Genomic DNA, 24218 nt, shown 5'->3' on the forward strand with positions numbered 1-24218 from the left:
GTGCCTTGTACATCCTATCCACGTTATAGATAGTTATAGTACTTCCACCCATTCTCATCTTATCCTGTTTATAAACTAATACAAGCACACAACTGCAATTCCAACGAAAACCGCTAGAGGTACCAACGTCTATACATTCTCTGATGCCAGGATCGCTTCTACTTAATATGACGTTATCAGGTTTGCAATAGCCTGGTTCCCATACTGTGTAGAGAGCCTGGGCAACATGCATAGCCGCTCAGCTGGCAAAATCCATGTCTAGTTTAGTTTATTGTTTATTTCAGGCCCGATGGCCCATATTGACAGACACATACACATTATATATTTTTAGGCAAACATGTCTAAAAATATTGCTACATATTCACAGTTGGTAAAAAAAAAGTACCATCAGGCAGCCACGGCGCACGGGCCTTGCCGAGGACGGACTAGTTGACAGTATGTGCCGCCTTCACTACCAACCTTGCAGGTGCAGCAAAAAGTGTATTATAAGCCAAAAATAGACCCAGAGAGCCTGCTATTGAGGCTATAATGAGGCCTCTTTGATTAGAAATATCCACGAAAATAAATGGTCCAGGCCTCGTGCATGTCTTTGAGTAGAAGTATCGATTCAGGTAAGAAGTCAATGCTTAGTGGGACTGGCCATGGGCCGGTAAAATCTCCCTATTCTGGGATGGCACTTGACTACGTTCACACCTACCTGTTGATCTACTGCAGTTCCTAGAGTAATCGCCAGGAAGCGCTTACTTGATTACCTGTGATAATACACTTTAACACATTCTACGCCTCCCATAGAAGTTCGAACGCGGCAGAAGTTCAACTGGGGCAACACACTTTCAACCCGGAAATAAGTTGAAATACATGCCAAGCATGACTCGGCTAGTCTCTACCAGACTAACCGCGTCGGCTATAGAGAGAACATTTGCCGGGGGACTTTGACCATGGAGGATAACATTCCCATCAGGGTTGCAATATTGGACCCTATCTCCATAGCCGACCCCCTTCATACAGTTGACTCTATTTGGCCAATTTCTACTATTTTCCCAGCGACCCGCAGAGGCTGGTAGAGTCTAGACTCGGCCACGAGTCTCTAGAACCAATTGTCACCGGAATCACCCCCACTTCTTCTGTCAGCTTTGTTTATAGCATTTGGAGTAATTTCACAGCAGGCTAGGAGAAATCGGAACTCAAACCTGGACACTCGACATACCACTTCCGCAAAGAACAAAGAACAGAACGTTACGTCACTTCCCAGAAATGTTCCATCGCACCACAAAAGAGTCCGGAGGCGATGTGCACTTGTACCTGACTCAGGTGCGAGAATACAACACAGAAAAACCGAACAGGTGAGTTGGACATTTTCTTCGTCAGCTTGTATGAGACGTGGACAATCGTTGGTAAACTGTTTGAGAAACGTTAATTTTTAACGTTAATGTCTGTGGTCATTGAACTGCCATAGACGGTTGAACTTCAAGTTCAAAAACAATTAATGTAACAGAATGGCGTCCCCGTCGACAGCATGCATTTTTTTCAACACCGCGTACATAAAGTTCTCGGCCTCACCTAAAAACAAGGTTCACAACTCAAATTTCGGGGCATAGATATAACATATAAAGCCTTTTACGAATAACCACGTGTCACATACTTTCAGGTAATGCTCTAGGAGGTTGATCTATACATATCGCCAAATTCCGTAACATACAGTGGTAACCTCTGAAATAAGATTTTTTTCACCACTTTATTCACCTCCACCAATTTTTACAACCAAGAACAAAATCAAAACATCATACTAAAGTCGGAACAATACGTGAAAGTAGCATTACAGAAGTGATACAATATTGTATACAAAAACTAACTATCTATGACAAAAAGAGAACTTTAACTAGTAAGTAAAAATTACATACAATACAAAGCTTAAACTTGATAGTAAGTACTTAGATAACCTCTGAAATAAGATACTAGTCTTGGCATCTGAAATAGGGAAATCAGACTGAGTCAGGTACTTGTAGTGCCCACACCCGTTTTAATTTCAGCAAAAAACGGCACGTAGCGATGTTTTTCTGACAACACCATTTGATAGTAAGTTGGCCAAGAATGTATACTGGTCACGTATGTGTGTGGTACAGTCGTGCAGGGACTTAATACACGATTTTGATGTCTTTGATCATGAACTACGCATGGCACCACTCAGAATTTGCCATTTTGCGTGCTGAGGAGCGCACACCACAATACCTGTCAATACACGGAAATAATCCGACGTGTATGAAGTACTAGTACCTTAGCTTACTATCGAGTTTCAGTGATGACCAGTACTTTCGCACACGGTCTAGAATTTTCCACTTGAAACATGTGTTACCCAAATCTCACTAAATGTACTGCCATTTTGCATTTCCGTGTACTGTTGACAGGCAGCGGGCATTGTGCCGTGTACGGTACCGCAGCACCCAAAATGGCAAATGCTGAACAAGACATCAACTTGACCTGGTGGGTTAGGATTTCCTTGGCCGCGGTGGTCGCTGGTTCATACTGGTCATACCAAGGACGTGTAACGTTACATACTGATTTCTTAACATACTGCGCGGCACTCAGCAAGAAAGAAATGGCAGTTGAACTCACACTTGTACTTCCAGTGAGCTACGCGTAGCCACCGCTGTAGTGTTTGCACAACTGCATGACCTACCGGGCTGAAGAAATGTCCTATAGTACGCGTGACACCGCGCCGTAGGTGTGGCAAGGATATGTCTGGATTTTTGGGGGGGTCAAATGTACGACAATTGACAAGGACAGTGTGGGTACAACGCAAGTAACGTGTGCGTATGCTTTGCTTCATCTATAGTACCTCCAACCATTTAGTATGAGGAGGCCGGTGTTATTCTTGCTAAAGGTACATGCTTTCTTTCGGTTCAAGTTCCAAGTCTTCCGAGTGAAATGAAGTTATCTTAACTAATGGCGAACGCTTTGTTCGGGTACTGTTTGCTTTTAAAAACCGGCAACCATACATAACACACCAGCTTTGCAGTACACTACAGTCTGCCTGAAACCAGGCTGTAGGGTTTGGTCCACTCACACCGGGATGGACCCGTACGTTTTTATAGTATAATCGTTAAATGTGGTGGGTAAGGTACCGGGGTTATTTAACACGCAAGGGTGTGCACGTGGCTCTCCTCAACTACGGGGCTTCCAACGTGTCCCGTCCGAGAGAACGTTCCTAGCCGAAGCCAGGTACTCATTTCCACCTGAGCCGAGTGGGTAAATATGTGTTGAGTGTCTTTATTCCCAAGGGCACTACGATGGCGCCTGCCATGGATTTGAACCCATGCCCTTTAGGACGTTCCTAGCCGAAGCCAGGTAGTCATTTCCACCTGAGGCAAGTGGGTAAATATGTGTTGAGTGTCTTTCCCAAGGGCACCACAATGGCTTTTTAGGGTGAACCTATGACCTTTAGATTCTAAGTCAACAACTCTAACCACAAGACAACCTTGCCACCGTGGAAATGTGTACCATCAGCTAGAATAACACAGACGGCTTCATTTGCTTGAACATTACTTTATTGATAATTCGAAGGTAACAAGCGTGCACCGTGCGCAGTTGGCAAGTCACACACAGCTATATGGTGACACATATGGTGACAATGGCCTAGTGGGTAGAGTGTTCGCCTTGCACATGGTAGGTCGTGAGTTTGATCCCTGGTCGTGTCATACCGGCCAAATTGTACATACTACTTTCTCTGCCTAGCACTCAGCATTTGGAAAACTGAGAGTACGGAAGTGAAACACACATCACTACCAGCGGACTAGCCTCCTGCTGTAGCGTCTTGCCCAAATGTGTGGCCCAAGGGCTACTTGAAAATATGGAGATGGGCGCCACCCCTATGCGTCTTATCAAGACGTCTGGGATACTTAAACTTAAACTTAAACGTATGGTGATATACATCTAACGTTACTTCAAATTCTACCGCGGAGGCCGCCCCGCTGGCAAGCCTGGTTCCCAGCCTGTAGTGCAGCTTTGATTGTGATGGCCACTCGATCCCTTCTTGTGCAAGCTAGCCGTACAATCTGGTAACCAGGCTAAGACATTTTCACTTCAAAATACTTTCAGCGACTTTGTATTGCAATGAAACATTATTGCGTCACGATATGTTACGTAGAGAAAACAACCTAACACGATATTGTACATGCATTCTCCTTACTCTGTAGTTAAATCTTCAGCTAATACATTTACTGCACGAACTTGATGGGTAAGTAGTAAAGCTAAGATAGCAATCTTCAATCTGAGTCGGCTCATTGCTAACTCGCATTATCTGTACAGTATACCCTTGCTACGCATTGTTTCATGTTGCAATTAGCCCTCGGGCACTTGCAAATAAAATATAAATATTATTATTGTTCTTAACTGGTGCGGGGTAGATGTGCACTTACCAACTAGGTATGTAATACAAGTCTACCACACTGGTTTCACTATGCACTTCTTAAATACAGGAGTAAAAGACTTGTTGATTGTGACACCATGTAATGTATTCTCGCTTCAATTTTTATTACAACATTTATGGTCTCGATATTCTGAAAGTTCATCTTGTTTTTTCTCGCTCTCGCATTAGATTTGTTGTCTGTATAGTAGAAGATGTTATCCACGAAATTTACTCGCTCTGGCCTCATTAGGACCTAATCAACCTGCACATCGTGAATTTTTTATGTTGTCACTTCTTTCAAATTATACGAGACACGAACTCGAGATCATTTTCAGATGACATTCTTTTGAAAAGCAAACGATGGCGCAGCAAATATTGCTCAAGCACTGTTCAATGCTTATCAAGTGACGTTTTGCGCAAGGTGAAATGTCAGGTTCAGAACCGTCTGCCGTGTTTACTATGACGTTATCGCTGTTACTATCTACAACTGAACCATGACTGCCAGTCAGGAACTATGACTACCAGATAACTATGACTACCAGGGGGAAATGGCTCTTTATGGTTCAATGATCAATGTTCTCACGAGGGCTACGTTTGGTATAAACCTTTATGTTCAATCAATGATTCTTGTTAGGGAACGTAAAGCTGCAACGTGTACATTCTACGGTCGTTATTCTCCGACAGAGACAGACTGTGCAAAGGTTAGGTGTAACAAGTAGTTTAGTGTGATATTTAAACAGCTAACTGCTGCCATGCCGTATGCCTTCGAAGTTGGTGTGTTATTACCTTCGCCAAGAAGGTTATATCAAGTTTTCGGTAGCTTTTGTATCTGTGTGTGCGAGTGTGTATGTATGTGTGTGGATTAGCAGCATAACGTCAGAAGGCATGGATGGATTGTCTTGATATTTGGTATGTGGGTAGGTTTTGATGAGACCTAAAAATGAATAGATTTTGGGCCCCATGGCGGCTTGTTACGATACTGCAATGGACCTTCCTGTTTTGATATCTTATGTTCTGCGCATGCCATGGTCCTGATATTTGAGTGGTTAATAGCTAGCGCTCTTGGGCTAGAGAGTAAGTGGTATATTTTATATACGATACAGATGCAGATGCACGTTATAGTTACGTGTGATGTCTTGATATTGTTCTAACTCTACCGTCGTAAATAACTTGTTACAGCATATAAGGTACCACAATGAAGAAGCCGAGGCTGGTTGCAGCAGTCGTCCTGATCACCAGCTTTCTCTGTACGTGTCTTCTGCTGTTCGCCTGGAGTGGACGACAAAAAAACTACACGGCCATGAACCCTGTATCTGACCTCAGGTAATGTGGTTCATTTTTTCACAATTGTGATGTACATATTATATACATACATACAGTAGAAGCATGTACCCGTGTATGGCGCAAGTGGGTACGCAACCCTGCTGCTTGGCCGTATCAAGGAGGTTATCCTCCTTGGCCGTATGGATCAAATTCTGTTAATGATCTGTGGGCCGGAGTTCGATCCTAGGCTATAGGGTCAGCCCCAACTCGGGCATGTTTTAAGGGATTGCATTCGTCTTTTCGGATGGTGACGTAAGGCCAGCGGGCCCGTGTACGAAGGCCTTTAGCCTCTGGTATCAAAGCTCTGCATCTAAAAGAACCCAACACACTGCGTGACTTATCGAGAAGAGTAGGGTGTGCTGACTCGGTGGGGATGTGGTTGTATTTCATTTTTATTTCATTCATATATATATATATATATATATATATATATATATATATATATATATATATATATATATATATATATATATATATATATATATATATGTATATATGTACTACCCCTTGACATATGTATGTCGCATCTCTCTCTCTCTCTCTCTCTCTCTCTCTCTCTCTCTCTCTCTCTCTCTCATTGTATCATGATATACATTTTATCAGGGCCCGCAAGTCCTATTAATCAAATTGCGGAGTAGGCAATCAGCACTAATACATTTATATCAATCTGGTGGCACGCGAGCGGCAGGGGAGTATTTCACATCCATGGTCTGTCCATTACTATAGTGTCAGTAAATTACAAATATTAATTCTACCATGGCTTTCCTTGTTACCAGTAACACGGTAGATTACAACTGTACTACCTTCGCTGGTGGAACCGCACCGTGACCGGTTGAACTTGTTTGAACACCGGTTTCCCCTTTCTTCGAGGCTTTGTTTGCAGATCCGGTTGTTTGTTGATGTTGATTTTGGCCGGTTGTCTGTCAGCTAGGGTCCTGTGTGCCGCCTGGTAGGACGGCGGCCAGCAGTGTTTACATTATTTCAATTCTTACACAGACGCCAGCTCATTCACTTTAGTTCAGACAAGTCGATCTGATTGATAGGTGTAATTGTGAATAGTCGACTGAAAATAAAGCAACTATCGCGTGTAATGTGACGATTTGTATGTTACTAGTAATGCTACGGTCACATTTCCGAACCGGGCCCGGCCGGGCTGTTTGCGGGAACGGAAAACGAAAATGTATGTAAAGAAATATGCACAAATTATACTCATGATTAATATTTTGTATGCTTGTGACCTTTGTCGTCTTTTTCATCATACTTCTCGTTCCTCCAAACTGCCCGGCCGGGCCCCGTTTTGGCCACACGTATATTGGAAGTGTTTTACGTTACAGGAAGCTGTCACAGGTATAATAGATCAAAGGAAGCCGATTTACCGCATTACATACCGCGTACCGAGGACATTACTTTCTGCTTTGAAAATGACAATGGGCCATTCCAAATATATATATATATATATATGAGTGGGGGGGGGAGTGATGACATAGGACTGGACTGTAGGGCTTAGGAAGTAGTCAGGACTCAATGACTCAGGAGGTTTGAAATATTTAGGGCTGTAGGACTTAGGGGGTTTGAAATCGTTAGGACGCGGGACTTAGGGGATATTTGGATTGGGGTGTCATCAACCCCCTTATATTTATACATATATTCTCTTTTTTTTTGGAACGGCCCAATATGAATAACCATGTTGTCGTGTGCACACATACGCATGCATGTCGGCACTCTGCAGCTGCCACCGTGTGTAGTTGTTATCTACCTGGGGACTTGGACTTAAGCTCAGTTTTCTGATAACATGGACTGGGGTTAGCTTAGATACAGAGCTAGCGGCTGACCTCTAGCCTCTACTAGACTCACTACGCCGGCTATAGGAGAATATTTGCCAGGAAGTTTGGCCACCATTGGATTTAACAGGGGGAGAACATAGATCTGGAAAAAGATTGCACATAAATTGTACAAAGTAGTCCACAAACAATATCAATAGTAAAGTCACTGTATTTGTCCCACCGCCTGCAGTTCAACAAAACCGTTTTGAATGTTAACGTTGTGCTGTCAACTTTACCAACAGTGAGCGGCATGTGAAATTCACGTGATAAAGGTATGTCAGCAATTTGAGGTGCTTAAACGGTGCAGGGGTTGGTGACTGGGCTTGTAAGACACCGATAAAAAGAAATCGAAGCCTAGCCTCTACCAGGCTCCACAGGTCGCTGGAAAAATAGTGAAATTGGCCAAATAGACGGATAACACACGGTCGTACCAGAGGATGTGGTCCGCCAAAGGAGCACAGTTTGCGACCTACAACTGTAACTTCTTTGGCGGACCAACTCCTCTGGCATGTTATCCGTTTATTTGGCCAATTTCTAGTATTTTTCCAGCGACTTAGCTGTGAAGCCTGTTAGAGGCTATGCATAACCCAAAGTGGACGACAATAGGCAGTGCACGAGGCTTGGGTAGCGCTACGTCACAAGCCATGTATGATGTGATATAACGAAGATATCCAGGAGTCACTTGAGTTTTATCTTAAAGTTCTAAAAGTGTTCTTTTCACCTAACAGGGCTCGTCTTCTACAAGCTCTCAACCTGTCGTTGGAAATATCCTTAACCAAGAAAACGTGCCAGGTTGGGCAGGTGTTCACGTATAAGCAAGAAAACGTACAAACAGCCGGCATGACCAAGACTTTCTACGATCTTCTCCCGGACACGGCACCGTTCCGGCCTCGAGGGTATAAGTCGTGCAGCGTCGTCGGCAACGGCGGGATCCTTCTGAAGTCAGGCTGCGGTAAAGACATCGACGCTGCCGACTTCGTCTTCAGATGTAACCTCCCGCCTTCGGACACGTTTGAGAAGGACGCCGGCTTGAAGTCTGGCGTCACCACGATGAACCCTAGCGTCCTCTCTGCACACTACAATGACTTCAAAACGGCAGCGGACTCGGAGAGGTTTGCGGCAAGGTTAAAGCAGCTGGGGAACTCTTTTCTTATTGTGCCTCCGTTCGTATCGAAGAATAGCGAAGACAATGTCGAACGTCTGAACAATCTCTTAACAGAACGGAGAGAAGAGCTCAGTGTACAGCCTCTCTTCATGCCCAACAGTGTCTTTGACAAAGTTGAACGGTGAGACAAATTCAGCAGTTGTAACTAGAGTTCCACGACCTCATATCTTTTCGTTTAACCTTTTCGAGAGACCTGTCATAAAATGTAAGTCATTGTCATTGACCAACACTGATGGAATTTCATGCCAAAATCTAAAACAACTCGTTCAAACACACGAACAATACTATTTGCACATAGCACTTGATGATACTATCATTTGTTGTCTCTATTACAACGCTGTCTCGTCGGTATATGGTCACTTTAGTGTGCGTTTCCTCTTTTGACTCATGTGCTGCATCTCGTCTCTCTGTACTTTTCTCGTATTGCTTTTCTCCAAAAGTCGGCAGGCTAATGTGTGAAAGATTCTTATTTTTCTTTCCACTTGTGTTTTCTTATTTTCTTTATATTCACATTTACATATTCACATGTCCCTCCCCTTCCCTCATTTATCAAAACGCTTTGTCTTCAGGAGATAGTCCACGAGGAGTTTTTGCATTTTTAACTTTCTCTCATCATATGTTTGGCAGGTTTTGGAGAGAGCAAAGCGGTTACGAGCTGAGCGAGGCACGGGTGTCGTCTGGCTTGTACCTGGTGACTCTCGCCCTCTCCATCTGCCAGCAGGTGACCGTGTACGGCTTCTACCCGAGCCACGTGAGTCCGTGGAAGTCATACCTCCGGTACCACTACTACTCACCGTACAGCTTCTTCAGCTTCAAACAAATCGGGCCGTGGGGGATTCACGACATGGGGGAGGAGTTCGCCATATTGGAAGACCTTCACAGCCGTAATGTAGTACGGCTGAGACTGCGGTGTGATAAGGGTTAAAGGAAAGCTACACAAAAAAGTGAAAATCCTTCTATGCTATGCTCAATATATTCCAAAGTCAAATTCTTACTTCAAGTTGTTTCACATAAGTCCGTCATAGTTCTGGGATTTTCCACAGTTTGCAACTTATGCCGTGCTGACACCTTCTCGCCTGATAATTGAATTATATGACGTCAGTGTTTCAAATTTTTCACCTGATGATTGAATTTTAGAACACTGACGTCATATAATACAATCATCAGGGGAAAAATTTTGAAGAAACTTGAAGTAAGAATTTGTCTTTGGAATATATTAAGCATATATAGCATAGAATGATTTTCAATTTTTTGTGTAGCTTTCCTTTAAGAACCACTAAAGTTTCAGGTGGTTCATGTTAGCCTGGAATCCAAACATGGTTCTATAGCTCCCGAGTCTCCTCTCCGGTATTTGCGGAGAGGAGACTCGAGAGCTATAATAGGTTTGGATTCCAGGCTAGGTTCATGTGGCTGAAATATAGAACATTGGCATCCACGGCCACCAGGCCTTCCTACACCACCAGAAAAGTTTTGTTGATAAAGGCGTAGATTTTTTACCTTCTCAAATGCACACAACTTCAGTACGAGACAAATCTCCCCAAAATCGTTTTTTGAAGTGGTGTATGTCAAAAGTACGAATGGGGTTCTTTGAGTATTTGTTCGATGTACCCTCAAATTTCAGGTCATGACATGACCCAAAACAATATATTTCACCCATACTGTAGTATGGGCGAAATTTAGATATAGGTTTTAAATGTGACGAATTTTGACTGAATATCATGTGCCATATTATACATATTTATTTTTAATTTGTATTTCTATGCATGAGCCCTAGTAAATTGTATAAGCTGCAGTAAATACTATAATTGTAATGTGCAATTCAGGCCCTGTGAGCTGCAAACAAGCTTTTTTCAGTTATTATCTCCATGAAAAAAAGACTTTTTCATGGATATTGTTTTGAGTGTGTTTGCGTGTGTGTATGTTTGTGTCACCGGATGCTTAAAGTCAGCATAACTGAAGAACGTGTCAATGGATTGTAATGATATTTGGTATGTGGGTAGGTGTTGGGAGGAGAAAGGTCAAGGTCGATTTTGAGCCCCCTGGTATGTGTCACTGGAACTGCAATGGCGTATCTGTAAAAATCTTCTAAGGAGAATAACCGAAGAAAGGAACGACAGATTTTCAAGTTATTTGATATGCAGGTAGGTTGGACAGAGATGTACACAATGAAGTGCAAATTATGCAAATTGGGACTGAATTTGCATAAGTAATGAGGAAAATCTATACCTCCATTCTAGGCATGTTGTGGGAGCTCACACCTGTCACACCTGTTAGTCTTAAATCTGAGACAAGAATTCCCCAGGTCCCAACAGTTGGTGGTCAAACCACAAAAGGATGCTTTATGTGGATACCCTCTGGCACATATTTAACAAAACCAGCGGCAACAACAACTGTAACCGTCTATGTCATTTTAATATGTATATGAATGTTTAATGTGTACATGAATTTGTCACTTATTGTGCAATTCAGCCATGTCATGGCTGCTATGCAATTTGAATAAACAGTTATGAGTTATTAAATAACTTTAACAAATGAAACACATATATAAAACACATGTTATATAAAACAAATTTCATGGAGATTTTGGGTCTTCAGACTCTTGTTTTTGTATTGTATTGTGGAATGAATAAACCAGTCTACTCCAAAAATAGTTACTAAAGCAACTGGAAAAATTTTGAAACAGTCAGACTTTTCAGACAGCATCTGCTGTCTTTCGTCAGTGACTACGGACAGGACTGTAAAACCAGGTTTTATACCAAAACTCTGAAGAGATATGTTAGGTTGTTTTAGTATGCATACAGAACTAATGTTGTTTGCCCGGGGTGGGGGTAGGGGGCGGTAGTACATTATCCAAAGGGCCTGAAAGTTCAAAGTGTCCACTACCAGTCTACTACTACTACAACAATAGAACATTTCACAGCTTGCTTTTGTATAGTGACTTTCCAGTCATGTGACTATGAATATTTGTACTTCTCTAATGGATCTTCTCAACAAACGACTCAAATATGATAGAAATGCGATGTCTTTCATATATGTTTATTGCTGTCTTGAAAAGAATAAAATACAATTGGCTTTGTAATTCTCTGTATGCCCTTCTTCTGTGGTTTGTAGTCTCTCAATACACGACATTCTAATGTTGAGAAAAGTATGACACATCACAATTGTACACATTGGTCCACATTGTTGTTTTGCATAAAACTAAAGAAATGGGAGCATTTGGCTTCCCATCCTATCCTCATGCCATACTCAGCTTGTAAGATATGACCAGTGTACAGGCGCCACCTAGCAACTGAGACACGTACTGCATTCAAACAAAATTCATCCATCCATCCACACACACTTTCCTTCCAATTTTGGAGAAAAAAAAGATTTCCTCACAGCTGCCATATCAAAACGCATCCTTGCTCTTCAGCAATTTCGGCTCCCTCAGACCCTTAATCAACATGCCACACATTGTTTCAAGCATAATTCACCCTCTCTTGTCAGTCCCGTTGCTTGAGTATCTCAAGGATCCTGGCATACCGGCCTGCTCACTGTCCTTCTTCCTGTGTTAATCAGATACTCCCCCTGTTGTTGTTGGAGAGAAAGTTACCAGTCAATCACGGCACCCACAACTGTCAAAAGAAGCAGCTTTGTTGGTTGGCTGGTACTAATAACTATCCCTCAAATGACAGGAGGGAGAGTATCTGATTGGCTGACAGCTGGCCAGTGCTAATGCAGTGAGAAGGACAGATCTCAGGGCGTTACGCCAGGGTGGTTTCTTGAGATACACAGTCGGTGTAACTGGCATGAGAGGGTGGAAATATTAAACCCTGGTTCTGCGCATTAAACAATTCTTGGGAAGACTTTCAAAATTAAAGAAGACGGGTGATCCTTACATTAGGAACCTGGCTATAACAACACAGTGTGAACATGTTAGCACTCTTTCCCATCCCACCATAGTAAAATATATCAACCTAACTAAACATCTTTCTTAGCCATTAACCAAGAAAGACTGTACAAGCCTCGCAAACAGACAAGTATGACATTATCACTACTTCATCTACCGATCACCTGCTGCTTGAACTTGCAAAGGATTCGACCATAAGATGCCACATTGTTGCTTTTGTTGTTGTTAGCATACACAGAGCTTCTGGGCACTGGATTCTGAATTTGTGGGACATTTGAAATTCAACTACAATGATCATTACCTCTGTGTAGGTAATACTAGTACTGACTTTTCCTTGTGCTTGAACTAAATGGTACTTTGTCAACAACTTTTGGAGTGTATACTTTCTAATTCCATTTCTTAACGATATTGACATATCTTTATATCTTTTGTCTTCTGCTTTTTGAATAAGACAAGTATGAATATCAGCTCAAGGCAGAGGAAAGAATATATTCCTAAGAAAGTCTGGGCTGGAAAGTTAGTACTTTTTTGTAGTATCTTTGTTAATTGTGTGTTGTTGTGTACAAAGGTGTGAATATCCATACAGTAGTTATGTGATAATGTGTATTTTGTGGAGTCTACAACTAGACGAATTGCGCCCAATACTGTACATCAGGCTCCATCCCAGAGGCGTTGCCAAAAAGTATTAAGTATTGGGGAGAGAGAGAAAAAATAATGCCTTGCAACAACACAGTTACTAGTCGTCCTACATACATGTAGTATAAAAATGTGTGACTGGAGTTCTATATGTACAGGAGGGTTTGTTTCTACATGGACCATCATACGTCGCTCCTCCAGAGTTTTATGGTCTTGTCGTTTTCCAGCGCGGCCGACGCGATGATGTTCTCTGTGGGGTGGCACGCCGTACACAGAACCACGTCTGGAACGGGATAGCACATAGAAATATAATCATTCTGTAACATTTGCCAGCAAATTAAAAATGATTTCCTCCCCACCACCACGTCTGGAACATGATAGTACGGAGAAACATAATATAATCAACAGTAACATTTGCCAGCGAAATAACAATGATTTCCTACCTACCACCACACCACGTCTGGAACACGATAGTACATAGAAACGTTATGTTATCTACAGTAACATTTGCCAGCACAAATTTTTTCCTACCCCAGCTTTTTCCAGAAATGCTTTCATGGATTCCAAAGAGTGCTGAGGTTGACATCAAAATACATGTAGATGAATCTTGTATCATGTTTTGCTGACATTCTACTTTTTCTGTGCGCCTGAATTTTCAGGTTAGGTGCACCAGTGCACCTTTCCTTTAAAATGAGCTTTGAGGCCTGAGGAAACTGTTTGGAGTGGAAACTATAGCCAGTATAGGTGAATCTATTAACAAATTTCTGGTCCAAAGTCTGTGTAACACAGTGTGGCACTACAGTACCTCAGCTGGTGTTTTACGCCGAATAGCAGTTATACCAGCTATACAGATACAGTAGATGCCCCCTGACCTGTGTGACCTTGTAGTTTCTGCACCACTTCCTTAGTCTGCAGGTTCCAGATGAACACCATGTTGTCTTCAGACCCCGACACTATCCACTGGGACAGGAGAACACGCATCATTTAAAGACAGTGCAATGCAAACATGGGCACTCATGCTCACAAATTTGCTTGGCACAAATGCTCGACTGTGCACAACTTGCAAGAAGCTGAATAGTTTTCATTCTCTTGAGGTTATTGTGGAAAGATCACAACAGACTAACAGAGTTGAGTAAAAACAAGAAATCAAAAAACTTTTGTGAAATTCTTGCTTCATTCATTATTGTGTATTTCTCCATGATTCTGTCTAAAGATTTTTTACCACTGGCTCTCATAAGGCAACAAACATGCATGTACTGAAGACTGGAAATGAGGTAACCTATACTGAGACCTTTGCTTTGGCCTAACTTCCTGTCAGTGTCCCCCCACCTGCCCTTTGACCTTAAATTTGATCAGTCTGCACTTTGACCTTAAATTTGACCTTCACTTCCAGTCAGTCTGCTGTTACACCATTTTCCCTTCATAGTCCTTCCACTCTACTGAGTTCAAATGGACACACGTAGAAAACAAAAGCTCCCTATACGACGGTAATAAAAATGTCTCACCTTTCCTCCTGTCACTGAAAAGTTGGCAAAGATGCAGTATTTTTCATTCTTATGACCCGTGTAAGTCTTCAAACACTGGGAACAAAAAAAGGAACACAGGTGAACATGGGAATAATCAGTCTACATACCTGTACAATCAACAAGAGATAACACCTGGACAGCACAAATAGCCGAAAGTGTGTGTCCCCTCCACATCTTTACCTTTGTGCAATTATAAGGTGTAGTTTAAAGGAAAACTGCTAGGTGTGTAGCCGAGTGTCATCCTGTTTCAGTAGATGAACAGGATGACACTCAGGCTACTAGGTGTGCACATGTGACTGGATATTTTGCAATAGTAGTAGTAGTAGTTTATTGAGATGCGATAGATCCTTAAAAACGTCTTCATCTGGATCTAGATCTGAATGTCATCCCACTTTTACTCACTTTTTTCTTTGGCTGACATCAACCAAAAAATAACAGTTTACATTGTAGTTCAATTCTTTGCATCACTACAACTGCAATGAATTTTCATGTTTTGACGACACTTTTCAGCAATTTTTTTTCCAAATCTAGCCAAATTTCTCTACAGATTGATAACTTGTTATGACTTACCTTTCCTTTACTGTAGTCCCACAATTTCAGTGTACTGCAAGGGAAAAAAACAACAGTTTAGTTTCATATAATCAAATAAGCCATCTGCAAAAGTCCCTGCTGCAGTTCCGAACAAGCTGCTAGGGGGGCTAAATTATCTATACCACTTTTTCTACCGCTACCTGTGACCCAAAATCATGACCACAGCAAGTTTGGAACAGGGTAGACAAAAAAAAACAGGTATAATTCAATTGTTACATTTGTGTAATCTTTACAATCTCACAGGAATTTTCAAACTGCATACTATACTGCAGGCTTCACCGCTGAGGCAATGTCCAAAAAGGAGCAGATACAGTCCACAAATCTGGAGGAAAACTCACTTGTCCAACGTTGCTGCTAGGATGTACTTCCCGTTGGGAGAAAACTTCACAAAGGAGACCGGAGGGTTGTCGTCATCTAGCGTTAAGATCAAGAAGTTTAATCATACTTGAAGAACCACCACAAACATTTCAAGATTCAGTGTATGTATAGGCATCTAAAAATTTTTCACATTGTTCACCATCTTTTTCTTTCAGATTTGATACTTATTAAATATCTTATGATGTATATTGTAATCTTTTGGATGACCATGTACTACCATGTCAATGGTAGCTACCCCTTCACTTGTTTGTCCACATAAGGCAAGTCAACATAAACATGATATTGTAAGATGTCTTTTCCTTACCTATCAAGGTTTTGAGGCATTGCCCTGATGCTGTGTCCCAAATCCGACTGGAGAAATTATAAAAGTCAAAGTTAAAACCATGTCAAGACAATAGCAAATACTATTACTAATAAATTACTACAGTGGAGGTTGAAAGGGCTACAACTATTATGTATCTTAAGAAATGTTTGAACCTTACAAAAATTGTGGAAGACAACAAAATTCATGCTGTTAGCCAATGGAAATGTAATAAACTGAAGTACATGTAGAAATATTCTTGTTTACTTACCAAAGCCCATCATAGCTACTGGACACAATAAGAGAACCATCTCTGTTAAAATGCACCTGTTCAAAAAAAATAAAAGAAACATCATCAGTACAAAATAGTGCAACAGTGTAAAAAGTTCACATTTCATATATAGTCATTTATGAACATCTAGAAAAGAACAAAACAATTTCAGTTACAGATACAGAAGCTGGTGTGTTATGCTGAGGGGCAATTATAACAGCTATAAAGATACAAAATACAGATAAAGACTTACAGCAGACACAGGATCAGAGTGTGCAGGCAGAGTTTTCAGACACTTGCCGGTCTTCACATCCCAGATTCGCACGCTCTCGTCAAACTGGGGAAAAAAATACAAATTTGTTACTGAAGAAGCATCAAAACTACTTTTGTTACTGCTGTCATAGAGTTAGTGGTAAGGTGCTAAATATATGTTAATTAACAAATTATCGCATCTGCACTTTTTTCACAGGTGTGAGAATCAGAATATTTTCTAACTGAATCAAATGCTATGTATACATCAAGGCTCAGCCCCTGGGGCGTCGCCAAAAAGTGATGCAATAGCAGTCAGTACAAACTAAGGTGAAACTTCCTACATTCAAGAAGAAGTGTGATGTCTTTTCAAACATACTCTTGTTGTGGATGTGCCTTTCGAAAAGACACTCACAGTGATCACTACCAATGTCTTGTATATTGGAAAATGTAAGGATTTGAACCCTATACCTTTAGACCAAGAGGTAGGGTTGATAACTAGGGAGTAGGTAAAACAGCTTGAGTCTACAAATCTGAACAGTTATAAGTGATGATTTACTTACCGATCCTGACACGATGAGGTTGGACTGGGGATTGAAGTTACAGCAGAACACATAATTACTGTGTCCCTTTAACGTTTTCAAGCACTTGCCCTGCAAAAAGAACAGCAAAATGTCATGTTCAGAAGAGCCAACTATCTTCATCATACTACAAGAGTTTGACAACTTCAAATCTTCAACACGCAATATAATTGGTAACTAAGGATATCACCTAATTTCAATATTATTTCTACAGGTCAAATATCATGAAAATTTGTTTCTTATTGACTTATCCTCTTTTAAAGTATGTAACTAAAATGCCCCTGCAGTTCCAGAAAAAGCTGCTAAAGGGCCCAAACTGATGTCAACCAAAACTCATGACAATAGTTGTCCAGAACATGAGGTATCAAAACTGGAAGTTCTGCTGCAGTACCTAGCAGAGTTGCCAGGGGCCCAAAGTCCAACCACTTTTGCAATAGGACAAGAATGAAGACTGGGTGAATGATAATGATGTTGAAAACTGTTCTATTTGCAAGTTGCAGTTTAGACTTCTAGAAAACAGACTTGTTTTCTAGATTACAAGAGATTTGACTCACTGAGTTGAGGTCCCAGATCTTGAGGGTTTTGTCATCAGAGGCTGACACAAGAAGGTGGGAGTCACTGGACCAGGCAACGTCTGAAATACCCTGTGAGGAGAGAGGGAAACAAGTCAAGTCAACACACTTACTTCATTAGCTATAGACCGTACTACTGCAGAATATATATTGGATCACAGCATGATAAGGTACATTGTATTTGCAACAACAAAAATACTACATTAATGTTTCAAATGGATAATTTGACAAAATGGCTTATGCTGAAAATTTAAGCATAGCTTCTCTTTTTCCACATCTACCATCGCTGCTTTGCTATGACACAGAATGTAAATTAGCCTGAATTCAATCAAGCCTCTTGTGACCGCTCGCGGCCCTGTAACCACCTCGCAGGACAGCTGGAGTTTGCGTTATACAGACTAAATGTAAATATCTTCAGCCATATTCAGTATGGCTTCTTCTACAAAGTGCCATATTATCATAGCTAGAGCTCTTGGTACTTACCAGTTTGTGCCCAGAGATGGTTTTCTCAAACTTGCCGTCGTATGCACCCCAGATTTTGATCAGCTTGTCCGCCGCTGAAACAGGAAAAAAAACACAGTTAGAAGGTCAAGATAAAAAGGATGGTAGCATTCTTATGAAAAGGCCTTTTTGAGGCCGTAGGGGCAGTGGGTTGTAAACTTGTTATCCACAGTGTGTCAGCACGGTATTGAAAGGTAGTCCCAACCCGCTCCTTCCACCGCCGTTTACCTCCCCACCTGAAATCAGGTACCCATTGTTACATCTGGTGCATTGAGTAAAGTTGTGTAAAATGCCTTTCCCACAGACATGTCTAGCCAGGATTTGAACCCAGGGCCTCTACTCTAACCAGCCAACAAAGCTATGAGTACAGTATTTGTATGTGTTGGGTTGAGTGTTGATAGGTTGGTGGCTCCACTGGGTGTGCCCCTGGGCTGTTTTTAGTACACTGTCTGTTTGGATATTGATTTGGTTATGAAGTAACTTAATAGCACTAATAGTAATAATACTTACATGAACTTGCCAGCCACTCTCCATTTGGGCTGAACTTGACAGAGGAGACGGCTTTGGTGTGGCCAGCCAACGTGAACTTCAGGGTGTAGTTAGGTTTCTGGGGAAAGATTCAAATATGTATCATAGATAGCATCATGCTATGTCTTACAGCAGAATTCTTGTCGGACAAGACCTTAACCTTCAACATCAGGTACATTTTTAAGTAGGGTTTAGGTAAAGGACGATCCGAACATAGTGTAATACCTGTACCTGAACGATGCCACAAAGTAACCTGCGGTCCTCAATGATGACAGAAACAGAATATTTTTGTGTGTATTCAGTATGAAAAAAAACCCCACCCTACTACATGTAGTACTCTTTGGATTTTGAAACGAAGATGGTGCTGTTTTTAATGCTCATACAATGTTTTTGTCATTTTCCAGTGTTCATTTTCATCTTTGACGTTTGAATTGTATGTTTCAATCACAAGTATGTACTTTCATGTAATTTCATTAAGGGACAGTACCAGTAGACTGACATTCGGTATTTTGGATCTGTACTTGCAGCCCTACCCTGACTCAACTCACCAGTGGTTGAGGTTTAGGCTGTGTGTTCTGTGTAGATGTAGTGGTTGTAGTGGCGGTTGTAGCAGGGGTGGGTTGGGAGGCCGTGGTTGTTGGCGCAGCAGGCTTGGGAGCCACTGGGGCCTCTTCTGGCTCTTTCTTCTCAGCTGACATTCTTGTTTGAGTTCTCCTTGAAGATGAAGTAGAAATATTATGATGATCCACAACCATATACAAGTACCATAATCTATAGTAGCTTACATTCTAACATGAACAAAGAAGCTGTCAATTGTTAATTTGTTGGTAAGTTTTATTGCGACTTGAACAGGATTGCGATTGGGACAACAATAACGAAAAAATAAGATCGAAACAGATATAGTATCCCCATCTCTAACAATATAAGTTAACGTTACATGTATGTTTTGTAAGGTACCAAGACCAGCAATTTGATTTCTGAAATATGTACTTTTGCTGACAAATATCTTAAATTATAGTAGCTAGGACTCAAGTGGTCATATCAACATAATTCAACATATGATATTCTAAAAATATCATTCAATAAGGCTGCAACTTATCATGTTAACAATAAAATTGATAATCAAATAAAACCTAATTTCACTCTTAGAAAAGATATATTAACACTGTACTATTTTGGATTGCCTAATGTCATGCCACAACCTACAAGTGGATGATTTCCTTACTCCAAATTATGATGCAAGAACATTGAAATTGTTGATATTGATTATTGTTCAGATCCGCAGCAAACTATATCATAGACTATCTTTTGTGATTTTTGTATGCAAATAATTGCACAATGCATACCTACCATAAATTTGATGATCATGATTGTCCGTTTGCAAAATTATGGGGAGGGGGGCAAATAATTTTCTTCAACCAAAAATATCACAGGACCTTTTCAAGCTACGTTAGAAAATAATATATCAGCTTATAAACTGATGCACATCATACAAAGACTTTTCTTCATCGTAAAATATCATATTTGCTGCTATTACTATAGTATTAGTCAAATCGTAGCGAGTTATAACTAGCCGATCATCCATATCAAAGGATGGCATGTGCTCTTTTGGGATGTCAAGTGCCACGTGCAATATGATCACACCTATGTTACAGTTGATGAAGATAAACTCTACCTGTCGAGTCAGCAGGGCTCCAGAGTGTACACACTGCTTGAGACGGGGGTCTCTGGCTTCCAAAAATCCGCGAAAAATCCGCCAAGAAACCACGAGTTTGATTCACCAACAAAGCAACGTAAACATGCCTGGCAATGGCGGGAAGTGTGCTGTGGTGCGCATGCGTCAGCAGATGATTGACATGCGCGACGGTTGGAACCCTTGTGTCACGGGAAGAAGGGTGTGGTGCTGTTTACATCGCAATTTCCACACTTCTACCGGCTTTCCGGACAGTCTGCACCAGGGATCGATACAATCCGGATCCAATCGGTAGAAATCGGGAATGATTCTTCGGTAACGGACAGAAAAGTACGTTGAAAAGTCCGGAAATTTCCGGGGTGGTGATTCTCACGTGACTGCGGTTGACCAATGAGATGGCGGAGTTGTGACGCCGTCTGTGCTGGGCAGACTACGTGTGATGTTGTGGCGTTGTTTCATTTTTCAGGTCGGCGGCGAAGCCGGAAAGTTGGGTTTAAGCAGCGTTCCGTTCCAGAGGATACCGCCAGATTCTCACAGCGTGTGAAAAAGACAATTTCTAGACTATTTAAGAGGAGAAATTTGACAGAATTTGAAGATTTTTGAGGAAAATTTGGTCGCCAGACGATCATGTGATCGCTCTCGACCAATAGGAGGTAGCCCTGTGGCCTGTGTAGTATAAATAGGGTGTTGTTGTGCTGGGTCGCCATTACGGACTGTGGAGCTGCCTGCCGTGTCTCTTTGCAATCCAGCCTGCGGAATGGACGGCAAGAGCCATCCGGCTTGGCAGAACTTTCAGCAGCCAGCACACAACATCCAGTCAGGGTACAGACTCTAAATTTTCCACGTTACGTATAGTTTAAGACGTATTAACACAGTAGAAACGGGGCAACGACCTTGCCAGGTTGGGGATATAGAGGCGCCATTTTTCGCTGTAAGGCTTTGTGGGTTCATTAAAATTGCAATCTGTAAAAACGTGAAATTCGTCGTTAATGGAGTCGATTTTGCACCCAAATTTATGAATAGAGTGTGAAGGTCAGTTTCAAGACTTTACAGGTGGTAGAATTGACCGCGTTTGACCCCTAGAAGTCGGGAAAAAGAACGGTTTGAAACGGAGGTGTATTGACAACCAGACTGGGTCCTAGCCTTTTCTGGAAGTTACATCATTTCATTGGCATTTTAGGGTGTATGCATCGTCTGCGTTAGATTTGATCAAGTGCAACGATCTATGTTGATTTCGTATCTTACATGTGTGGACTCTAGCTCCAACCACTGCAATATTATTGTCGAATAATTGCAATGATTTTATGCGTGTTGAACGATTAACTGAGTGAGGCCTAAGGCGGGGTTTTTCCTTTGTTGAACGTATGGCGAGAATCTCGCTCGCAGTGGAAGGATATGAAAACACGATTTCCGTCGTTCTACCTGTGTATGTTGTGTTTCTTTGTTTATGATCTTCAAACCCGCATGTTACGGTGTGACCTAAATGATAACTAGTTAGCGTGCTCATTCAAGAACATGTGCATGTGTTATGGTTTCCCCCTCATTCACCCCCCTCCCCATCTTACCCTGTACTATACCATGTGTGAAAGAGGGCCTATTTTCGTGCATTTCTGAAATGTTAAATAACTATATGGGAGCAAAGTGTCAAAAGTCATTTTATAATAAAGATGTATTTTTTAAAATTACTTTGTGGAATTGGTTTTGAGGAATATTTGGCCAATGGGAACTGGTTAGGAATGACATACTAAGATCATGGTACAGCTTCTCAACAATGAATTAAAATGGAAATAAGTATCTAAATCATTGGGATGATGGTCTGTTTTGTTTCATTCTTTATTTCTGTCTACAATAGAGGAAGTTGAAACACATCTTTTCTATTAAATCCTTTGCTCGAGGTCATATCATTGACCTGGATTTCAAGACAAGGTTTTGGAGAGTGCTTCTTGCAATATGATTATCTCTGTACAAAAAACCTTCTAGTATCATCAAAGCAAAGTCTAAAATGACTCGTCCAGGCTCTAATTTGAAATTTCCTGACAGAAAGGTGACAGAAAATGAATTGGGTGACTGGACAAGAGATTAGATTAGACTTGAGGACAGGTGTATATGTGCATGATCAACCACCTCACTTCCTGGATACACTATATTACCCCACCTGAAATTCAGAAGAGTGCCATTCCCTCCCCCTTGTCTATAGTGTTCAGATGAACATCGAAACGTTGTGAGAAGCTGTCACAGAAGAACCAGCAGAGTCAGGGTTGGACGATAAAGGTAACTATCTTTCCTATTTAGATATCATTAGTGTCAATTGTTGTGTATGTGTATGCCCATGTGACGATATTGCCTATATCTCTGTTCAATATGTAGGAGATTTGATAGAGTGCTGAGATTTTTGATGAAAAACTTAATTTGGAGGTATGGCACACTCTAATAGTCTCAATGGAAGTACTCAACTAGATGAGCACATGGTCCCTTGGCATGCATGGAAGAACAAGAATCACAATATCATTGCTGTCAAATATTGAACTGTTGAAACATTCAATGTCCTATGACTGAGTAATATCACTGGGGGCTCTTCAGTTAATTTGATGCATGCACATAATTAGGATGACACAGTAGATTTCTTGTCCTTAAATGTCACACTGAATAAAAATGGTTATCGACCAAATGATGAGGTACACTGGAGATCAAACTTGTTTTTCTTTCCTTTCGCTCCGACTCTTGTAAGACTCATGTAAGTGTAAGAAATTAGATAGAACAAGATTCTGAATACCTGTCAGAAATACTGGTCTGAACTCTGATTTAGAAATATCCTTCAGGCACTTGGTATCCAGCATGGCCTCTTCTTGGTAGTCACCATCAGTATGCAGAAGTGACTTGCACTCTATTTCTAGCAAATGCTTCATTTCCTGTTTATCATTCTGGAGTGGTTTCTGATCCATTATAGCCATTCAGTCCTACACTTCTGTTCATGGATGCTATTGGTAGAAAATAGGCATGTCTGGATCGATAGCAGGTGGTTTTTAGGAGCCTTATTTTTCATGAAAGATGGTGTAGGGGCTGCAAATCCTTTATTCTGAAAACTGGTGCTGGTAACATTCAAAATTACCCGCACCACTGAATTTTTTTACGTGTCGGTACATGCAAAAATGGACATGTATTTTGAAAGTAGTGTACCACATAAAATCTTAGCTGCTGTATTAAAGGATTCATACAATTCGGATGCAAATCATTTTTGGTCATCAATGCCTCCATGTCACCTTACTGTGACCGTTGTGCTGAAGACTGCTTTTATCACTTAAATATCATAAACACCGGCAGAGCTACAATTCTAGTTAATTTCTACCTGCACTAACCCGCATAAGCAGATGGTACTTCAAGCCCTGTATTAGTCCTGGTTTGCAGCTTCAAGTCATAGTTTTTTCTTCTTCTGTGGGCAGATATCGTGGTGACCCCATTTGCCTAGGCTAGTTTGCAAATTATGCCCAAGAAGACCGCACCTGTGACCAAACTGATAGAATCTGGTCTATGTGTACAGGTGGTCCCTATAGACAGGATTCTTGTATGTGTGTTAGTGGGAAAAATTGTCTAAGGGACCACCAAGAAGTCACATTGACCAGGTGCCCTTAATAGAGGTGATCACTTCTTCAGGTTTAAATTTTTTTGTCAAGGTGAATTGTCATTGGTCTCAAATAAGTAGTCGCTGGTTTGATGAGGTCAAGTCTCAACTACTAGTAGCTTCCTTTTCGCAGAAGATGTTGCCCTATAAATAAATAGTTAAAATAC

General features: G+C 41.3%; 3 protein-coding genes across 18 annotated transcripts in view; 2 read left to right on the forward strand and 1 right to left on the reverse strand.

The window, feature by feature from the left end:
* Positions 1-877: 877 nt before the first annotated feature.
* On the forward strand, positions 878-9885 carry LOC136442524 (alpha-N-acetylneuraminate alpha-2,8-sialyltransferase ST8SIA3-like). Its single transcript, XM_066439430.1, has 4 exons — positions 878-1343; positions 5585-5728; positions 8280-8837; positions 9344-9885. The coding sequence occupies exons 2-4, from the start codon at positions 5601-5603 to the stop codon at positions 9639-9641; spliced, it is 984 nt and encodes a 327-aa protein (XP_066295527.1). The 5' UTR covers positions 878-1343; positions 5585-5600; the 3' UTR covers positions 9642-9885.
* Positions 9886-11736: 1851 nt separating this feature from the next.
* Positions 11737-20555, reverse strand: LOC136442406 (WD repeat-containing protein 5). The gene is made up of 14 exons (XM_066439252.1): positions 20415-20555; positions 19288-19453; positions 18722-18818; positions 18194-18267; positions 17693-17782; positions 17121-17210; positions 16562-16645; positions 16309-16364; positions 16041-16087; positions 15697-15772; positions 15338-15371; positions 14747-14821; positions 14114-14201; positions 11737-13524 (listed from the first exon to the last, which is right to left on the reverse strand). The coding sequence occupies exons 2-14, from the start codon at positions 19435-19437 to the stop codon at positions 13424-13426; spliced, it is 1062 nt and encodes a 353-aa protein (XP_066295349.1). The 5' UTR covers positions 19438-19453; positions 20415-20555; the 3' UTR covers positions 11737-13423.
* A 59-nt stretch (positions 20556-20614) lies between these two features.
* LOC136442402 (bromodomain-containing protein 3-like) overlaps positions 20615-24218 on the forward strand; it is a 37382-nt gene continuing 33778 nt past the window's right edge. For 7 of the 16 annotated variants that reach the window (XM_066439228.1, XM_066439235.1, XM_066439230.1 and 4 more), the window contains exon 1: positions 20616-21254. In XM_066439228.1, the coding sequence (XP_066295325.1) occupies positions 21190-21254 (65 nt within the window). In that variant the 5' untranslated portion in view covers positions 20616-21189. Of the gene's footprint in view, positions 21255-22629; positions 22704-24218 lie in introns of all 16 variants that reach the window. The other 9 variants (XM_066439231.1, XM_066439236.1, XM_066439240.1 and 6 more) reach the window with 5 other exon arrangements.

Source organism: Branchiostoma lanceolatum, chromosome 9 (assembly GCF_035083965.1).
Source record: "Branchiostoma lanceolatum isolate klBraLanc5 chromosome 9, klBraLanc5.hap2, whole genome shotgun sequence".
Classification (NCBI taxonomy): Eukaryota; Metazoa; Chordata; class Leptocardii; order Amphioxiformes; family Branchiostomatidae; genus Branchiostoma; species Branchiostoma lanceolatum.